The sequence below is a fragment of the Poecilia reticulata genome, linkage group LG6, assembly GCF_000633615.1.
Source record: "Poecilia reticulata strain Guanapo linkage group LG6, Guppy_female_1.0+MT, whole genome shotgun sequence".
Classification (NCBI taxonomy): domain Eukaryota; kingdom Metazoa; phylum Chordata; class Actinopteri; order Cyprinodontiformes; family Poeciliidae; genus Poecilia; species Poecilia reticulata.
Window position 1 is genome coordinate 10,245,855 of NC_024336.1, and position 19,600 is coordinate 10,265,454.

General features: G+C 41.7%; 1 protein-coding gene across 4 annotated transcripts in view; it reads left to right on the plus strand.

Moving 5' to 3' along the window:
• Positions 1 to 15,900, plus strand: part of mon2 (MON2 homolog, regulator of endosome-to-Golgi trafficking) — a 36,353-nt gene extending 20,453 nt beyond the window's left edge. The window contains exons 16-36 of one of the 4 annotated variants that reach the window (XM_008411141.2): positions 1,229 to 1,333; positions 1,516 to 1,596; positions 1,939 to 2,012; positions 2,587 to 2,677; positions 2,823 to 2,924; positions 3,978 to 3,980; positions 4,566 to 4,676; positions 5,849 to 6,024; positions 6,109 to 6,271; positions 6,386 to 6,679; positions 7,028 to 7,226; positions 7,627 to 8,270; positions 9,538 to 9,681; positions 11,420 to 11,437; positions 11,987 to 12,115; positions 13,429 to 13,619; positions 13,692 to 13,752; positions 13,847 to 13,970; positions 14,520 to 14,727; positions 15,005 to 15,087; positions 15,167 to 15,900. In XM_008411141.2, the coding sequence (XP_008409363.1) occupies positions 1,229 to 1,333; positions 1,516 to 1,596; positions 1,939 to 2,012; positions 2,587 to 2,677; positions 2,823 to 2,924; positions 3,978 to 3,980; positions 4,566 to 4,676; positions 5,849 to 6,024; positions 6,109 to 6,271; positions 6,386 to 6,679; positions 7,028 to 7,226; positions 7,627 to 8,270; positions 9,538 to 9,681; positions 11,420 to 11,437; positions 11,987 to 12,115; positions 13,429 to 13,619; positions 13,692 to 13,752; positions 13,847 to 13,970; positions 14,520 to 14,727; positions 15,005 to 15,087; positions 15,167 to 15,330 (3,165 nt within the window). In that variant the 3' untranslated portion in view covers positions 15,331 to 15,900. The remainder of the gene's footprint in view (positions 1 to 1,228; positions 1,334 to 1,515; positions 1,597 to 1,938; positions 2,013 to 2,586; positions 2,678 to 2,822; positions 2,925 to 3,977; positions 3,981 to 4,565; positions 4,677 to 5,848; positions 6,025 to 6,108; positions 6,272 to 6,385; positions 6,680 to 7,027; positions 7,227 to 7,626; positions 8,271 to 9,537; positions 9,682 to 11,419; positions 11,438 to 11,986; positions 12,116 to 13,428; positions 13,620 to 13,691; positions 13,753 to 13,846; positions 13,971 to 14,519; positions 14,728 to 15,004; positions 15,088 to 15,166) is intronic. The other 3 variants (XM_008411143.2, XM_008411142.2, XM_008411144.2) reach the window with 3 other exon arrangements.
• The last annotated feature ends 3,700 nt before the right edge of the window (positions 15,901 to 19,600 follow it).

A 19,600-nucleotide genomic window follows, 5' to 3' on the forward strand; every position in this document is an offset into this window, starting at 1 on the left:
CAATTGATACTTTAAATATACGCAGAAGGCTTTTTTATTATTGTTTTGAATCAAAGCAAATTTTGCCACCTGATCTCTAAGAAAATTTTCCAAAAGTTCGGATGTTACTGTTAATAATGGAGAATTTCTCTCCAAAACTAATGAGCAAAACTGGTCGAGTCCAGTTCTCTGCGACTTAAATAAAATTTAATAAAAGTTCAAAAAAAGGTAGAATCGCTCATCTACATAACTAATGTAAAAAACAAAGAAGAAAAAAACCCTAAACTGACTTAAAGCAAAGTTTACAAACTCAAAAGTTTTCTAAAAAGAAAATGAAAGCACTTAGTTTTGTTGATGGCTGCCACTAATACGTTTCTTTTTTTTTGTTTTTTTTAATTAACCAATTAACTAATTTTTCAGTTCAACAATTATCCTTTTTCTTCAATTTCATATATTTATTTATCTTTCATGGAAAATGCTTTTATCTTTTCCATTTCACAAAATCAAACGCAACACCAACATAAAGTTCCTGAAAGTTGCTCAACTTTATTCTTTTAAGTTTTCGATCTCAGCGTGTCGTTCTGGACAAAGAAATGTTGGCAGCCTTTTGGAAATCTAAGTTAACGAAGCTTTCTGCTCTTTTCAGTAATACCAGACATATAAAATGGTAAAAATGGCAACTAAAAATGATTTTGTTTAATATTAAAGGTTTATTTACGACACCTAATGTTTCAAAATTTAAATAATTATTTGCCTTTAACAGCAGGAAGGCAATTGGCTCAATAATTTTCTTTTTCATGATTAACAATTTTGAAGAGCAATTTTGTTTACAGAAACATAATCAATTCTTTTTAATGGTTTCACATGTTTGTGATTTTTTTTTTCTTTTCCCATTTTTATTTATTGTTTTTGGTTGTTGTGTTTTATTTTGGGGTATTTAAAATGTCTTCCAGTTCCAGTGCCAAGTGATCTTTACAAAATGAAACTTTATTCGTCTTTGAGAGGGCGAACTTGCATTATTTTTCCCATTTATCAATAATTTACCCAAAAAAGTTCCCAAAACAACAATATTATCGTTGATCGCAATTTATCATCCAGCAAAAATGTTTTGTCAAGTCTAACGGTAGCAGTGAAAAGGGAGCATGTGCCGTTTTCACTGCACATGCTCTGTCATTCATTCAGATTTTTAGTTTTAGGTGTCTGCTAAACGTGTCACCATGGAAATAATCATCTCTCGCTTTTATTTCAGCTGACTGCCAAAAACATCCAGTGCATGAGGACGCTGCTGAACCTGGCTCACTGCCACGGCGCCGTGCTGGGGACGTCGTGGCAGCTGGTGCTGGCGACCCTCCAGGTACGACACACGCCTCGTCACTCACACTCGTGTAATTTGATTAGGGAGTTGAGCTCTTTACATACCTTATACTTGTACAAATAAAACGATAGAGACATACATCTACATTGTTTTACTTTATGAATCCGTTTTGTGATGGATGGTGTCGGATCAACTTTGACAGCTTTTTCTTGCTCTCCCAGCATCTAGTTTGGATTCTGGGGCTAAAGCCAGCGGTGGGCGGAGCCCTGAAACCGGGGCGAGCCGTGGAGGGACCGAGTACGGTGAGTTTTGTTTCTTTCTTTTTCACATAGGAAAATTATTCTCTCCTCATCTACTACTTTATCTGGGGCCACAGCTGTGTGTGGCATAGATGCTAACATCAGGAGCAGTCAACAGAAATGACCGAAAAATTGGAAATGTGGCCTAGAAGATAAAAATATCCTGGGGAAATTCATATCTTGGCAATAAATCGTTAAGGATTTCATAGTCAATATGCGTCTCTGTTCATCCCAGAAAACTATCCTTGCTCCTGGATAAAGTTCTGGCCCCAGACGTTTTGTTTGCATGTGTCGTAATCTTTGCTTCCACCTTTTACGTTGAGCTAACTGACTGAATGTGAACAGGTGCTGACCACAGCAGTCATGACGGATCTGCCCGTCATCTCCAACATTCTGTCCCGACTCTTTGAAAGCTCACAGTAAGAATTTTTCAATCTTCAATGCTGTCAAATTTAGTATTGATTTTAGTATAAGTTTAATATGTTTTTCAGCTTATCAGCATCACATTTAGGCGATATGGACTTAAAGTTTTAGCACAATATTTAGTGGTACTATTGTGGTAACAATGAAGGTGACTATAAGAACCATTTCTTTTTAGGTAACTGTGTGGTTGTGGCTGTGTGTTACAGCAATTCTAGCCCCACAAACACAAATACTGCTGTTGAAAAACGTTCCCATTTGCTTCTTTAGGATACCAGTAACACAAAGAAATGTGATTTATATCAACTAGATGAATATTGTAACGGCTTTTAGTCAGATTTTAAAATTTATTGGCATTTACTGAACAAACAGTGTGAAAGACAGTTTTCGGGGATTTTAAACAATTAATTGGAATTTATTGACAACAATAAATCAAAATTCTTATCATAATTCATTTATCACGATAAATGATAAACGATGCAATAAATGCCCACCCCTACTCACATTTATAGTTACAGTTTACCTTTTACTATTAAAGTAAAACAATTTTAAAATATGTATTTTTTTTAAAAGGTACCTGGATGACGTATCTTTGCATCACTTAATCAACGCGCTCTGTTCCCTCTCTCTGGAGGCCATGGAAATGGCTTATGGAAATAATAAGGTAAGAAAAGTTTTCCAACTCACCAATATTTTCTCTTTTTGAGTTTCCACTGGTTAAAATCCAAACTCACATCTGCATTGCCTCACATCTCGTTTCACGCTACGTCCGATACTATTATACGTCTTGTTTTCTGGTCGTTGTTCAGGAGCCGTCTCTGTTCGCCGTCGCTAAGCTGCTGGAGACTGGCCTCGTCAACATGGACCGCATCGAGATCCTGTGGAGACCCCTGACAGGACACCTGTTAGAGGTAACCTTTACCCGCATTAAACCCGCCCACTAGTGACGGCTAAAAATAGGCCGAAACACTTAGTGGGAAACAGTTGTTGGAAACATTTCATTATAAGCATGTGCAATAGATTTAGTACAGCAGGAATGTATTTCCCCCCACAAATATGCCAGCTGAAACAAAATTATCTTATAGTATGTTTGCACAAACAGAAAGCTCAATTACTGTTTACTTAAAATGCCCTCTGTTTACATTGACAAGACTGGAAGGCTGCTAGGACGATTATCAGACGATTATCAGACGATTTTAGTCATTTTTTTGACTAAAATCAAAAAAAAAATTTTAACAATTTTTTTTAACAGAATAAATGTCTGTTATTAATGGGCAGACATTAATAACCATTGTTTCTGCCTTCTTTTTGACATCAGAGATTGAGGTAATTTCGGGGTTGTTTTTCTGTGGCTGTGTGATAATGAGGCAGAATTATTGACATTTTAGCAACGTCAGCAGTGTGGTGTTTTTGTTTTAATTGAAATATAATTTAAATATACATGATACATAAAATATTGGATATCGTCCATAACCGCTACATTAATATCAGATATCGGTATTGGCCCAAATTTTCAGATCCCTACTTGCATGTCAATAAATCTTTACATTTTTTTCTAATATTTTCAAACCAAATGTAAACCATAATACTCTATATGTTTTGCCTTGTGAAATAATGCAGGAAGTGTCAATAAAAAGTGAAAAAGTTTTCATACTCATTGAATTTTTCCACACTGTGTCACGATTGAGATTTGATGTTAAAGACAAAGTAGAGTGTACCTGTGAAGTGGAACAAGGTGATATTTGGTTTTAAAATAGCTTTTTGTTTTTATGCTTGAAGAAAGCACAGTTAACATACACATATCAATAAACTGCATTAAAGTTTATAGTTGTACTGTGACAAAATATGCAATAGCTCAGAAGTGTTGAGTAACATTTCTACATTTGGACATCTGTCTCAGTGTTGAAAGGCTTCTTTACATCTTCCTTATCTCCCCCTCTCTTTTGCGCACGTTTGTTTTGCAGAAGGTAAGCTATGATTTTTTTGAAACACTTCTTTTTCTCATTTATTTTTTCCCCTCATCTCTCTCTTTTTCTCTCTCTCGCTGTCCGACATAAACATGTTGGATCCGAGACGGCGCTGAATGTCGGAATGTGTCCGCAGTTTGTTTGCCGCGTTAATCTGATTCATCACACAGAAAGAATCTAAATGTGCACCTTCAAGTCTGCCTACCTTAAATCTTTCCCTGCGCTCTTATTCAAATTCCTTCATAGTTTGAAGAAACTATGCTACGATTCATACTTTTACCATGTTTTTTTTTTATTTTTATTATTATTATTATTTTCCAAATGCAGAATGTGATTAAAATGTTGAGCTTTACGTGGACACAAAATGATACACATGGATCATCTGGATTCTGAATTTGTCATTTCATTTCTAAAATGTCTACCTGTTTACAATTACAGAGGTAGATCCAGCAGTGTATTTGTTCTGCTGCTCATCCAGGCCTCTCCATGTGTATCCACACTCCCAACGTTGCCTCGTCTGTAACAACCCAATCTGCAGCTGCAGGTTGATCTTTTATGCGTCTGGTGTGTTCGTGTCTCTTGTAGGTCTGCCAGCACCCAAACTCCAGAATGAGAGAGTGGGGGGCAGAGGCCCTGACGGCGCTAATCAAAGCCGGGCTCTCCTATAAACACGACCCTCCGCTCGCCCAAAATCAGGTGGGCTTGATCACACACTCAAAAGATGCTCTCTTTTTCTTCTTTTTTTGTTTTTACGCTAAATAATGTCAAACTTTGTGGGGAAATGTAAAAAAAATAAAAAAATTCCTATGCTGTGCAAATGCACTTTTTTTCTGCTTTTGTCCTTCAAATTGGCTGTTTGTGATGCTGACATTTAGAAAGTCTCTGCTGTCACGTAGTAACCATGACGAGCACGCGTCTGCCAACTGCTAGAAAACAAGATAAGAAATGTCACCGTCATCTTGTGCTGTGAGACTTTGTGACCTTTACCTCGCTGAAGCAGATACAGGCGATACCATCAAGGCAGGACACAAATGCGCAAAAGAATAAATCTGCAAAACTCAGAGGAAAACATATCAATATTAGTAGTCGATGTGCATGGGTGCATTTCACCATCGCAGCTATACATTGCATTTATATTTTAGGCTGATTCTGTAAGATGTTTATGCCCATTTTTGTGGATTTTTCATAATTTGTGGAGATTTATTCCGTAAATTTAATATGTCAACCCTCCTTAGTGTCTGTAATTAACAATATTTTGACAAAAATAAGCAAGATTTTCAATTGAAAAAGTCTTTTTGCTTCACAGTTATTGAAAAGATAACAAAGATTTTTATGTTTTTAATTTGTTATTTTCATTAGTTTGGTTATTAGTTTAGCTTTCCAGGGTTCAGGAACCTCTGATCATTCATGTAACTTCTGTCACATTCCTCAGGCCGGCCGTTCAGATGTATTCATTACTTTGAATGAACCTAATCCTCAATGTTATTATTGGCATCATCATCTTCTAATACCTGTATATCTTATTTCAGAGGGACATGGGAAAACCATTTTGTGGCATTGCTATGACCGCACCTGTCAGCTTTTAAATTGCAGATTTGCAAATCAAGAATCATTTTTCATGTGCAGGGCTGCAAATAACGATTATTTTAGTAATTGATTATTCTACAGATTGTTTTGACGATTAATTGGATAAGAAAAATTGGCTTATTCTATCGATTTCCCATAGCAAATGGCTTTTTTGAGTCTTTATATTCAATTTATATATTAAGCGATTACTAAATTAGTTAATGATTATTTGAATAATGAATAAATCGCGATTGATCCGGTTAATCGTTTCAGCCCTAGTCATGTTCTTCCTCTCCCCAAAGCGGCTGCAGCTGCTGCTGCTGAACCCCCTGAAGGAGCTGTCCAACGTGTTACACGCCGACATTCGGCAGAAACAGCTGGAGTGCGTCCTTCAGATCCTGCAGAGTCAGGGCGACAGCCTCGGCCCCGGCTGGCCCCTCGTGTTGGGCGTCATCGGAGCCATCCGCAACGATCAAGGGTAAGAGCGAGGGATGCGGCGGTGGCGGCGGTCGGCTGCCGGCGTTTTGCTGACACGGACCTTTGATTCCTGTTGTTTTCTCAGCGAATCGTTGATCCGAACAGCCTTCCAGTGCCTGCAGTTGGTGGTGACCGACTTCCTCCCCACAATGCCTTGCACGTGCCTCCAGATTGTGGTGGATGTGGCCGGCAGCTTCGGCCTTCAGAACCAGGAGCTCAACATCAGCCTTACTTCCATTGGCCTGCTGGTGAACTTTCACTCGTCATTTCCCACAGTCATGTTCAGTGAACGATGCAGTAACTCGCGTCGTGACGAGGAGATAAATCCCCCTTTTTGTCCTCCGTTCTATTTTCATCCACAGTGGAACATTTCCGACTACTTCTTCCAAAGAGGGGAGGCCATCACCCAGGAGCTGGAGAGAGAGGAGGAGGCTCTGCAGAAGCAGGCGCTGGAGAAGGGCGAGACGCTGAACAGGCCGTTCCACCCCGCCCCTCCCTTCGACTGCCTGTGGTTGTGTTTGTACGCCAAACTGGGCGAGCTGTGCGTCGACCCGCGGCCCGCCGTACGCAAAAGCGCAGGCCAGACGTTGTTCTCCACCATCGCCGCCCACGGGACCCTGCTGCAGCAGCCGACGTGGCACATCGTGGTCTGGAAGGTAGCATGCCGCAGGGTTTCCCCCAGTGTATTATAAGCCTTTGTGTGTTTTTGTTTTTATTAAAAAACATCTCTGCACCGAGAACAGAACAACTCGTCCTATGAAGCTCGGGCAACCAAAGCAGTTTCTGTGGCGCTTATTAAAAACTCAATAGGCACGAAATGAAAGAGCTACTAAAGCCTCATAAATTGAATTTATCTATACTGAAACAATTAGATCAAATTTAAGAGCATTGATATTCTCTTAGTTCATTTATACCTTGAAGAAGTATTTGACCTTGAATTTGAAGCAAACAGTTGCATTTTTTTCCTTTAATTGCCTCTTTGGCATCTTTCTTTGGTACTTTAGGTTTTGTTCCAGCTACTGGACTGTGTGAGGACGTCGTCCACCACAGCGGACAAGGAGAAGATCGAGTCTGGGGGCGGGAACATCCTCATCCACCACTCTCGTGACACTGCCGAAAAGCAGTGGGCAGAGACCTGGGTGCTGACGCTGGCCGGTGTGGCTCGCATTTTCAACACGAGGCGGTATCTCCTCCAGCAACTAGGTGAGCCTGCAACAGATGCTACACGTTTCGCAAAAGCTTCATATGAAAGCGTTAATAATCTTCAGAGGTGTCTTGAAGCGACTTTTTTACTTCTAACACGATACTGATATTGACCCGATACGATGTCAACACAAATCAGACATTTTTTGTTACTTATTTTGTAGTGTGGAACATTAGAAATCTAGTGATGTTACTTAAACAGAGAACAATAGTTTTAGAACAAGTGACTTATTTATTGTTAGCCAATAGGTCTGGATAGAAATGCTGGGGCGAACTAAATGCTTTTAGATTTTAGATGCAGGACGATGTAACTTTTCTTATGGCTGATGTCGGATCGGGACACCCCTAGTAATCACAGCCACTTCCTGTTGGTTCTGACCGTCTCGCCATGTTTCTGCAGGGGATTTCTTTGAGGCTTGGGAGGTTCTGTTGAACCACATCCAGTCGGCCGCCCTCAGTAAAAACAACGAGGTCTCGCTAGCCGCTCTCAAGAGCTTCCAAGAAATCCTGCAGATCGTCACTCCAGTCAAAGACTCTGACAAAGCCGGGGACGCGCTCGCCGCCATGGGCGTGCCCCCCGTCCTGATCGACCCGCTCTCCGCCTCCGGCCCCGGCAGACCCTTGGTGCGCTCAGACTCACTGGTCGAGAGGCTGACGAGGTACAACGGCGCAGAGCTGCAGGCGCCGCCGCCGGGGGAGGAGTCCGCGCTGGAGGACTYGACGCTGTGGTGGTCCGCGTGGAACACGTGGTACCGAGCCGGAACGGAGAGCACGAGGCCCCCCAGCGGCCCGGCCGAGAAGCTGGCCTTCATCCCGAGCCAGCCCTTCCTCACGGCACTGATCCAGATTTTCCCGGCGCTCTACCAGCACATCAAAGCGAACTTCAGCATGGATGACCTGAAGAAGCTGGGAGTGATCCTCCACGGCGCCGTGTCTGTGCCTATAAGCAGCGACGCCTCCCCCTTCATCCTGCCTTCCTACACAGAGGCCACGCTCACTAGCCTGCAGGAAGCCGTGCTCACCGCTCTGGATGTGTTGCAGAAGGTAGGGCAGCGTGCAGCTGGGACGCTGCGGAATATCGTGATGAAGGGGTTAATTGTGGGAAATCTGAATTTTCTTGAATCTTTTTTGTTCTTTCATAAAAATGTCCCCACGATGCTTTGCATCTCTGCTGCTAAACATCAGTGGTGGGGAATATGCATTTATAATTTTATCATGATATTTTATGGTTCTATTGTGAAAACACTAGAGATTGTGATTAAAAAATAAAAACCTACTTATTACATGTTTTGTAGAGAACTGGATGGTTGTGACTGCAGACACAGCATTCATAGCGTTACAAACACAAGTACAATTCCTGAAAATTATTCCGATTTACAGAGGCATTTACTTAAAAAAGTCTGATTTATAAATACTGCACACAATAAGCGCATTAAATCATGATTTTGATGATTTTGTGGAACAAACGGTGGAGAAAATCATAAAAATAACATTTCCGACAGGAACTGAAGTTGATAATGATAAATCAAAACTCAAAGAAATTTTTCACAATAAATGGTAAACAATACAGTAAATGCCCACCCTCTACTAAACATGTACATCTGGTTTGGACGTGTAGGGAATTCAACATGTATCAAAAACACCAAAAATACTCAGAGCATGCAGAATTTGTAAATAAAATGTATAATTTTGCTTATTTATTTTGTTGTACATTTATGTCTTCATGGAAAAAGATAACTCAGTATGGCTACTATTTTTTATGAGGGAGCCATGGCCCCCCCTCAACCCCCAATTGTGGTCGCCACTGGGGTCGACAACGTTGTTTTTGTTTGGACATCCAGTCAGCGATTCAATGATTTTGGGGGTGTTTAACTGAATTAGAGGGGCAATATAAACTGTGTAGTTGTGTTTTTTTTGTTTTGTTTCAAGTTGGTTACACAATTATTGATCATAGTATAAATATCAGTTATCAACTATAACAGCAATGTTAGTATTGGATAGTGATATTCGCTCAAAATGTTCCCATCAGTGCATCCCTAATTGAATCCAAGCAGGCCATTGTTACTGCAACACTGCAAATTGTGCAACCCTAATTATGGGTTATTATATGATTTATTTTACCTCATATGTCAAGAATAAAAAAAGCAATAGCTAAAGGCTCTTTGAGTCAAAAAAGTAATGCTATAAGTGGTTTCAGCAGGACAGGTTTTCAGAGCTGCTTCGGGAGAAGATTGTTTGTTTGCATCATCTAATATGCAGTCCTGCGGTGAATGTCAGCGGTGTTTGTTCCTCTCCTCCCTCCCCGCTGCAGGCCATCTGTGTGGGCCCTGAGAACCTGCAGGTCATGTACCCGGCCATCTTTGAGCAGCTGCTGCTTTTTGTGGAGTTTTCCTGCAAGCCTCCTCAGTACGGCCGGGTGGAAACCAAACACGTGGCCAACGCTAAATACAACCAGGTACGACCTCCGACTCACCATGCCACCTCCACACAGGTGTTCTGGATGTTTTGTTTGTTTATTACATCAAAGGAGGCTGAATATAATCCAACCTCCTATCCAATCAAACTATTCCTCACATGCTTATGGAGTTGTTTTAGAAGCTGCAAGCTATTTCTTTCTGAAAATTCCTCCCTCCTGCATAGATTTGGCTCCTAACATGCACATAGTTTAGCTTGTGTTGCCACTTTTCTTTAGTCTTTGAATTATTGTGAGGGAGATTGCAGTAGTTACAAAACATCTAACTACAGCATCTTTGTTGCACACTGGGAAACAACAATTTCTTCAGTCAACAAGTTTTCAGACCTGAGGGACGCCGCGCGTTATCTGCACAGAATGATGCCAACCGCTGTGATTTAAAACCCAAACAAAATGTCGAGAAAAATACTCGCAGAAAATAATGTGCTGTGTGTTATCCACCGGATTCACGACCGACTTCAGAAGAATAAGGGCTTCCGGGTTGGAGCCAATTTTGGTGCCCAGTCCCCCCCCAAAAAATAAATGAATACAATCTTTTACTCGTGTAAAGCTACACACTAGGATGTATGAATTGATAGATGGCTGATTTGAAACTTCATGAAAGATATGCTATGATGTCATCATTTTTTATATATTTCAGTGGTGTTAAAAAATTTTTTATCCAACAATACTCAAAAAACACCACACGTGAAAGGAGGCAGAGAGTTTAATTACGTGCAGAATACCAAAAAAAAGCTTCTTTTTTTTTTTTTGTGGGCTGCCCCAAAATTTGGGGCCCTGGGCAACTGCCAGTTTCTAAATTCTAATCCGGATGTTGATGAGAGATGTTCAGATATCTAACTCCACAGACAACCTTATGTTCTGCAAAAGTATTCTTGTCACCGTTATCTTTTCGACATTTTGTCCTACTAAGATCAAATCCTTCATAGATTCTGTGTGATTAAGTAACACAAAGCAGTGCATGATGTGGTTTTCACATTTTTACACACAAAGCAAACAAACAAGCAGGCAGAGCTGCAATGAATGGTTTAGATTATAGGTGTCAAACTGAGGCACATAGGCCAAATTTGGCCCACTGGTTTAATAAATTCTACCAGCCAGCCACCAGATGGCAGAAGTGTTTGCTAATACTACAAGTCCCAGAATGCTCTGCTGTTGCCACAGATTTGACTTTTGGTTCCATTTGTGCGTGTAAAGTATCAAACTTTGCTTGCTCCAGCATCCATGTGTAAGCAAACTGAAGGATTTCTTTATTTATTTTTTATGTTTACACTTTTGACAGTTGTGGTTATATCTGAAGAGAAGGGAAAACTTATGCACAGTGAGGTCGTCCATACCAGCTTACCCTTGCAGGGTTGCGTGATGCCTGGTGCTTAATGTTATTTATTTTGACCCTGAGATATAAATTAAGGGTTTCAAACAAAAAGAGACAAAGTCTAGACTGAAATGTTTTTGCTTTCACATAAAATTCCAACTAAATAACTTTGACGGTTTTGGTTGTAAAGCAGCAAAGTTTTGAAAAGACAGTGGACGTTATTTGTGATTCCTCACATCTGATTGGCTCAAATATCCCTGACTTATTCTGCCCCCACCGAGAGAAAAAAATAAATAAAAATCACTACAGTTAATTTTCTGCAAAGTCAACTCCTCTGCTTCAAAGCAGCCGGTTAATCTCAGTCTTTTTCTCATTCTGTTTCTCGGACCCGCTCACCAATTTTAGATCCAGCTGTTTGCACCGGTGAGTTTTGTTATCTGCCTCAAGCCCCGCCCCCTCCACCCCCCTCCACCCTGCCCCCTCCCTCATCTATAGTGGCACTAAGCTGATCGGTGATGAGCTCCCCTCTGCGGCAGACGAGGAATCGGTCCGCTCGGTGTTTTCTCTCGTGTCTCATCTGCGTCTCACACTCACTCCATGCTGCCCCTCCTCCTCCACCCTTCCACCCCTCTCTGCCTGCCACTAACTGGTGGTCGCGCCTCTGTGTGCACCGTCCGTGTGGAGTTCATTTTTCAGTTGACTTTGTGATTTTTGGTGACATTTTATTTATTTGTTTTATTTTTTACACGAGTGTGGCTCTCTTTGTTTCTTAAAGGCACACTTTGATGATTTGACTCTAACATCATGGGGCAAAACTAATAGCAGCAGTAAAAGTTTCTTCCTTCCTGCTTTAAAGTGTGCCTTTAAATCACGCTTTCAGTGTTGCCAGATTTTGAAGAGGGAATGTTTTCTTTCTGATTTTTATATGTTCAGGTTCATGTAAAATGTTTTTTCTTTTCTTTGCCTCCACAGGCAGAGTGGGTTGCCTTAAACTACGTGCCCTTTGCTGAGCGCTCCTTGGAGGTGGTGGTGGACCTTTACCATAAAACGGCGTGCCACAAAGCTGTCATCAACGAGAAGGTTCTGCAGAATATCATCAAGGTATTTATGCTAAATAAATCTGAGCTAAAATGTGAATTTTAAGAAGCATAGTCAAAGAAATTCATTCATAAAACCCATGGAGAGTTTTGCAAGTTCTGACTTCTGACAGGAACAATAACAAAGCCGTTTTCATCATGTTTGCCTATGATAAATGCTACTATTTAGCGTCAGTGTACATTTCTTTTAAGATTATTATGCAGAATATTTTCAGTAAGGAGGACATTTAGTTTTGTACCATGTCTGATGCTGTTAAGTCGTCTTTGCTCGTGATTCTTTCTAGTTTTACGTTTGTCATCTCTGTGGGATTACAGTAACTTACCAGTTTGTGCAGACATAAAGTTTCAAAAAGAACTGATTTGTTATTAAGCCACACATTCAACACAACGTCTTCAGGCAGAATCTGGACTTTAATGTTGAGGTATCCAACCTTTGAAAAGTGCCTAATTGTTTTCTTGGTTCTGATTTGCAAAGATTAAAATCTATTTTTCTCTTCAGAACTCGCTGCTGTTCTGCTGCAAACCAAAGAAACACATTAAAGTTTAAACTAGTTCTCCAATGTCTCAGGAAACATTTTTCTGCCTTAATCAAATCTAATTTAAAGGGGGGAAAAAAAGGAAAGAAAAACAAAATGACACTTTTTAAAATTATTTTCAACATGTTTTTTTTTTTATCAAAATAAGGAAACCGTCTAGCTACACTTTGCTAAGACAATGAAAAGTTGGTAGCTCCATTGTCCTTTCCTTACTTACTCAAAAATGAAATCAGTAATGTCTTTTAAAAACCCTAAAAGTCATTTGTGCATAAAATAGTTTTTCCACAGGCAGTTTCATCCGCTGCCATTCTGTCCGTCATTTTCTTACAGTATGGTGGTTTAATGAAGTCACTAAGTCCGTTTTTTTTTTCCTTGTCATTTTTGTTGATTTTGCAAAAAATGTTGCATACAAAACTAAACATGGATGAGTAAATAAATAATTTGATAAATGGTCCTTGTTTTCACATCCTACATGCTTTTGAGATGCTAATCAGCTGCTCCCAGTTGTAAAAAAAAATAAATAAAAAATACCTTGTCGCCACGGTTACGCATCATAACCAACTATCTGCAAGTAAAAACATAAGAGCAAAAATACTGCCAGTTGCACGGCATCCAAAAACCATAAAAGCAACCAAAGAAAAGACCAACATCAGAACAAATGCAGCAGAAATGCTCTAAGATTTCCACGGATAAGGAAGTTTTATACATTTCCTTATAATCGCTCTTCAAACAATGTTCATAAGATTAAAATTGCGCTTTTTTTTTTTTTTCCCTTTTCAAGACTTTAAGAATGCCGCTGGGTTTGAAGTACGCCTGTCCGTCGGAGAGCACCTGGAAGCTCGCCGTGTCGTCTCTGCTCAAGGTGCTGTCCATCGGGTTGCCTGTTGCGCGCCAGCATGCCTCGTCTGGGAAGTTCGACACTATGTGGCCGGAGTTGGCCAACGCCTTTGAAGACTTTCTTTTCACCAAAAGGTACGTTTTCCCCCAAACCTCTCGACTCGTGTGGCCGGTTTCAGAATGCTAACCTTTTGTTTTTTCCTTCAGCTCTCCCCCTGATAATCTGTCCATTCAGGAGTTTCAGCAGAACGAATCGATCGATGTTGAGGTATTTTATCCGTTCGAGCGTCCAGTAACGTATCTCAGAAATGTTTTTGCTTCTTTTCTTTCCCCTTACGTCACGATGGTCTCCTTTTGTTCAGGTGGTCCAGTTGATCAGCACAGAGATTTTACCATTTGCCAATTTCATCCCCAAAGACTTTGTTGGTCAGATCATGACTATGCTCAACAAGGGCTCCATTCACTCCCAAGCTCCCTCGTTCACAGGTAAAATTGAGGCTGTCTTCACACCTGGTAGTCTGGTAGACTCGGTTTGTTTGGGGACCAAAAGTGCAACATTTATTACATTTTCAGCTGTGATTCGCTTTCATGCTGCACTGTGTAAAATGAACCAAGCACTTTCAAAAACTTGAGGCATCAAGAGGTACTGAAGGAAACGACACAAAGAAAAATGAAGTGTCGTCRGATTTTAGCGGGTGTAGCATTTCTCTTTTGTATTTGATGAGACCACAAGGCATTTCTCTCGCTAGCGCTAAGCTTGCGTATTGGATTGGTTGTATTTACCCAGAATGACCTGCACTGTAGTCCACGTAATGTTTTTGGAGTGGACTGCGGTCCGCTAGGTGTTCAGATATGCTTTTTACGTGGACTAGCGTTTGCTTTTTTAGCCTCCATTAGAGTTTGATCGCGCGTTCACATCTCCCCAAACAAACCGGACTTTCCAGACAAATAAACTAGTCGAATGAAAGTGGCAGCAGCAACCACTGAAGTGTCGACTTAACTCTATAGATACCAATGTGGTTTTTCTTCCCGCAGAGGCTGAGATAGATGTACGGATGCGGGAAGAGTTTTCGAAGGTGTGCTTCGAGACGCTGCTCCAGTTTTCCTTCAGCAACAAGGTGTCCACCCCTCAGGAGGGCTACATCTCTCGAATGGCGCTCTCCGTGCTCCTCAAGAGGGCCCAGGACGTCCTCCGACGCTACGTGGAAGACGAGCGGTTGAGCGGACGCTGTCCGTTACCGAGGTATGTCCATACGCTTTGTCACAGCCGCCACGTTTCCATCGATCATAAAATTGCGCAAATCGGAAGTACAGAAATAAATTTGCTTAATGGAGACGCACCCATTTTAAAAAAAAACATTTAGCCAATCACAAACTTTGGGGTATTTTATTTGGATTTATCAACTGGACCAGCAGTAACTTTTTCCACACTCGCATGAAAACGGCATCAACAAAAGAATACCATAAATTTACTTTGCTGTCTTACTCTTTTTTTTTTTCCTCTTTCTTATGATTTTCAGGCAGCAAGTGACGGAGATTATCTTCGTTTTGAAAGCTATAAGCACTTTGATGGACTCTCTTAAAAAGACTCTGCCAGAAAACGGTATTTTCCTCACCGTGCCTGAAGACATCCCTCCACTTTCTGCCTATTAATCTTTCTTCTTCTTTTTCCCTTCATGCAGTGGATGGCAACACGTGGGCTCAGGTGATCGCTCTGTACCCCACACTAGTAGAGTGCATCACCTGCTCCTCATCCGAGGTGAGCGCAGCCCTGAAGGAGGCCCTGGGGCCCTTTAAAGACTTTATGCAGCCACCTGTCTCCAACGTCCAGAAMGGAGAGTCCTGACCGGACTTACTCTCACACTCCCTGTTTTTATAATAATGAAGAAATCTTGAATCTGGATTCTTATCCCGGGGTGCTTCACAAGTGCTTGGACATTGAACTCCATTTACGACGACGCGAAGCAGCCCCCCCGCAGAGAAGGCCGGACGACTCCAGACTTAACATGCATCATTGTGTGCTTTTCATATGAGCTAATGACACTTAAACCCCTCCGCCTCCATTCACCTTCAGGCTGGCTGCAGTTGCCTGTCGACTACAAAAATAAAAGAGAAAGTTGCAGTGTTGCTCTTGGGTTTGGTTTGTTTTATTCTTCCGAAGACGCCGCATTGATGTACAGCGATTATGTTCTGAAGGAAAAGAAAGGCAGAAGCTGATCGTACAAATGAAAAACCCAGATTTCTTTTTGGGTTTTTTTCACCATTTCCAGCAATGAAGTTCCTGCAAAATTTTATGCAAATAAAAAGAAAAAAAAAACAAACTTCCCCAAATCTTTTAACATTCCATGTCACCTTCAGCCAGCCGTGTGAAAAGGGATGTACATGACTGTGTAAAATAAACGGGACATTTCTCCAATCAGCTGTCTGCTTCATTACAAGGCATGCTCAGGGGAAACACTTCATCTGTTTGCTACACATTTCTTCTTATATATTTTTTAGTATGATGTGTACAGGAAGGATGAATATACAGTAATTGACAAAGTATTTTCCCCCTTACAAATTTAGATGGATAGAAAATTTTTGAAAAATTGCCATGATAGACATCTGTGTCTATCATGGGGGTGAATACATATCCCATCCTGGGTGGGAGTGTGAATAAAATTTTTGTGGCATAGGGGCACGTAGGGAWCTGAATATTTTGTTTTCTGAGGGTGTGTATACTTTTTCTGAGGATACAAGTACTTTTTTTTTGAGGGAGTGGGTGCGAATACTTTTTGCAGGGTAGCTAATACTTYATGGAAGTGCGAATACTTTGTATTTAAGACTACAAGTATTTTGTGGTGCAAATACTTTTTGGGGTGTGAATACTTTTTGTTTAGCTGCTCAGGCCTAAAAAAGAACCTTGATCGGGTATCTCATGCTTGATGTGATGTCATCGGGAGCATGTGGGTATGAAAGTTTTTTTCTTTTATGGTGATTTAAATTAAGGGAAACAAGGCATCCAAACCAACATGGTACTATGTGAAAACATAACTTRGATTACAAATTAGCTTTGGTGTAACCACATTTTTTRTGAGGAGTTGCAGAATCATGGAACCACTTGAATACAAACCTGTCAGACATGAACATGAAATAGGCTAAAAGATTTTAAAACCAAACGCGCTAATCTAAAGATTTTCAAGAACAGATGTGGATCGTCAATTGACAACTAATGGTTTGTCATTAAGCAGCCAGCATATTTAGGGTTCAGGTAAGTATGACAAGATMGACTGCATTCATCCTTTTAGGTGTTTAATTTAAACTAATACACTGAATATCAATGGGTGTGGTGATCCCCTTTTCGCCACACAAGCAATGGGGGGGATTAACATACATTTTGAAGAGAAAGCACGTTTGCAGCTTCATGGCCTCCTCTGAACTCTGGCAGCCGAAGCTCGGTCTCCCATCGACAGGTCACATGAGGGGAAGTGAGCACGAGGAGGAGGATGAGGGCAGGTCTGCTTGGGCGGGGTTTCCCTCCCAGTTCAAGTGTGCGGCTCAGTAGAGGACAGAAGCAGGAGTGCACGGACATCTTCGACTGCAAGGGATTTTCGAGACCGCTCGACTTTTTTTTTTTTTTTCTTCTTGCATTTTTTTTTTTTTACGGCGTCCTGCTTTTCGTCCGCCTTTAGGCCACGTTACTGGCTGAGGTAGTAGTTTGTGCTGTTGGTTGGGTTGAGACACTGCCCGCTATGGAGATGACTGCGCAAGCTACTGCCTTGCCAGTGCTGGTGCCTCCGCTTCAGCCGAAGGACGAACAGAAAGTCCCCGTATCTTGTAACGCGGTCAGCGGCTCTCCCAGGTAACACACCCCGCTGAAACTCACAGGGGTTTTAATTCATGTAAAAATAAGGAATGTAACTGTTTTTGTAGTGTGTTTTTTYTCTCTAGACAATCTCAGAACTGTGTCGTGTTTCTCACTGTGTCACGTGTTTATTAATAATAATAAAAAAAAAGTACGAAAAAAAAAAAAACCGCAAGAGCTCTGTCTTATGTAGTTTTTCATATTTCCTCGTGTAAATTCAGGTATTTTTTTCTAAATGTATTATTATGGTGGGAGCATTTGTTCTGGTTTGCAGCCCCAGCGCGGCGGCTGGACCGTGTGGGAATGAGGCATGTAGGTCAGCAGTGCTGTTGCTATGTGGAGAGCAGTGACGTGGCTCGCGCTTCCCACTGAGGTGTCCCACAATACATCTGCTCTCCCCGGGTGTCCTTTGTTGTCAGCGCCTCTGCATACCATCACCATCAGGGCAGAGTGAGAGGCGCTCATTCACTAAATCCACTCCGACTCCCATAATAGCCCGCTCGGATCTGAACGCGCCTTGCCTCGGTGGATCTCCCTTAATCCCCACCAGCCCAAAAAGAAAAAGCCCAAACCTCTCCAGGAAAGTGACCTGACCCCACCTATTCCCCCTCAGTTGAGCAGGAAGCAGCTCCGCTGTTAACCTCTGGGACCCTCCCTTTGCTGCCCAGCAGCATCCAGCCGCTCATTGGTCCGCTGACGGGGGTGGGGAGCGGGACGTGTGATGAGCTTTGATTGGCTGGAAGCCTGGGTCGATGATTCCTGGAAAGGGGGGCCCCCTGCTTTCTTGAGTAAAAGAACCCTCCAGAGGAAGAATGATTCCTGCTTTGACCTTCCAAGAGGAGCAACTGTGAAATATTTATGAGTTCACACTTGATATGATGGTTGTGTTCGTCCGGGGGCGGGGGCTCCGCTCACACAATAAAGTCCTACAGTAAGAAGCTCATGCTTGCTGCAATCTGTAGCTACGTTTTCTGCTTTTTTTGTTTTTTTTTTTGTTTATGATTGCAGCTCCCCGGTTTAAGAACAAGACTGGATGTCATTAGTGATGTTGCGTAAAACTCCAACAGGTTTCTCTCATGTGAGTAATGCTGGCGCTCTGGGGGTGGGTGTCATATTCCAGCTGGTGGACCATTTTCCCCAGATGGGACCACCACCAGCCCACTCCCATCATGTCCAGGGCCGGACGTAGAAGGATGTGGGCCCCAGGGCCGGAGACGGTTTTGGTGCCCCGTCCACCAAAAACGTWTTTAACACATACAAATTACAGAAAGGTCAAAGTCRGTGTGTATGAATCAATGCGTTATGCTATATGGTGGAYTAGGAATTTATAATCTTCCAATACTATTGATTTAATATGTTAATAAAATCCAACAATTTTAAAACATCTAACTTCATATGGGTTTGTGAGTTTTCTATGAGTTTGCTTGCAAAGTATGAACTCGTTAAAAAAAAACAAAAAAAAAAACTGACCTCCCAAAATCCTTGGCATCCTGGGCTACTGCCCCTGCCATGTGCGCTCACACACAGGGGGCTGCAGATTCCCTTAAGTTTTAGTCTGGGGCAAAAAACAAATTGAATCCTGGGGTGAAAAACGTGAGAAAAAAAAAAAAAAGACACGGTGAGGTAATGCTTTGCTTCTCCACGTAAAATCGATTAGCGTCTCACTCTAGGGAGTGAGACTATCCCTCACTCTCCATCTCACTTCAGATGCGTCCATGGGTGGGGTGGGAGTGCTGTGACCTTGGAAAAAACAAGCCACCCACAGCAGTGACTGTGTCATCGCTGCCGTCATCCAATCTGGACCACACACACACACACACACACACACGTTGAGAGTAGGAGTAGAGTGCCAGATCAGTGCTGGTCTGACTGCAGGCGGATGTGGCGCTGGTTCTGACGGGACCAGATGGTCCTCGGAGATCCTGCAGAGAAGCCGGGAACGTGTGAGAGTTAAGTGAGGCGGGCCGAACACGAACMCAAACCCAAACGACAACAGAACCAGACRAGCTCCTGTCCACCAGCAACTCATCTGTYTTTGTTACAGGTGCGTCCTCACTTTATTTGTTTTTCTCTATTTTACTTTTGCACCACTTTATTTGTTCAAATCCACACGAAACGTGACAAAACATTTGTGGTTTTAAAGTTACAAAATGTGGGGGGGGGACTCAAGGATCACAAACTCTTGTGTGGTAACCGATGGCTAGGAAAGAYTACTGTGTGGTTTCTAATATATTTTTGCTCTTCCTTGTATATCTTATTTATGTTTTTCTGA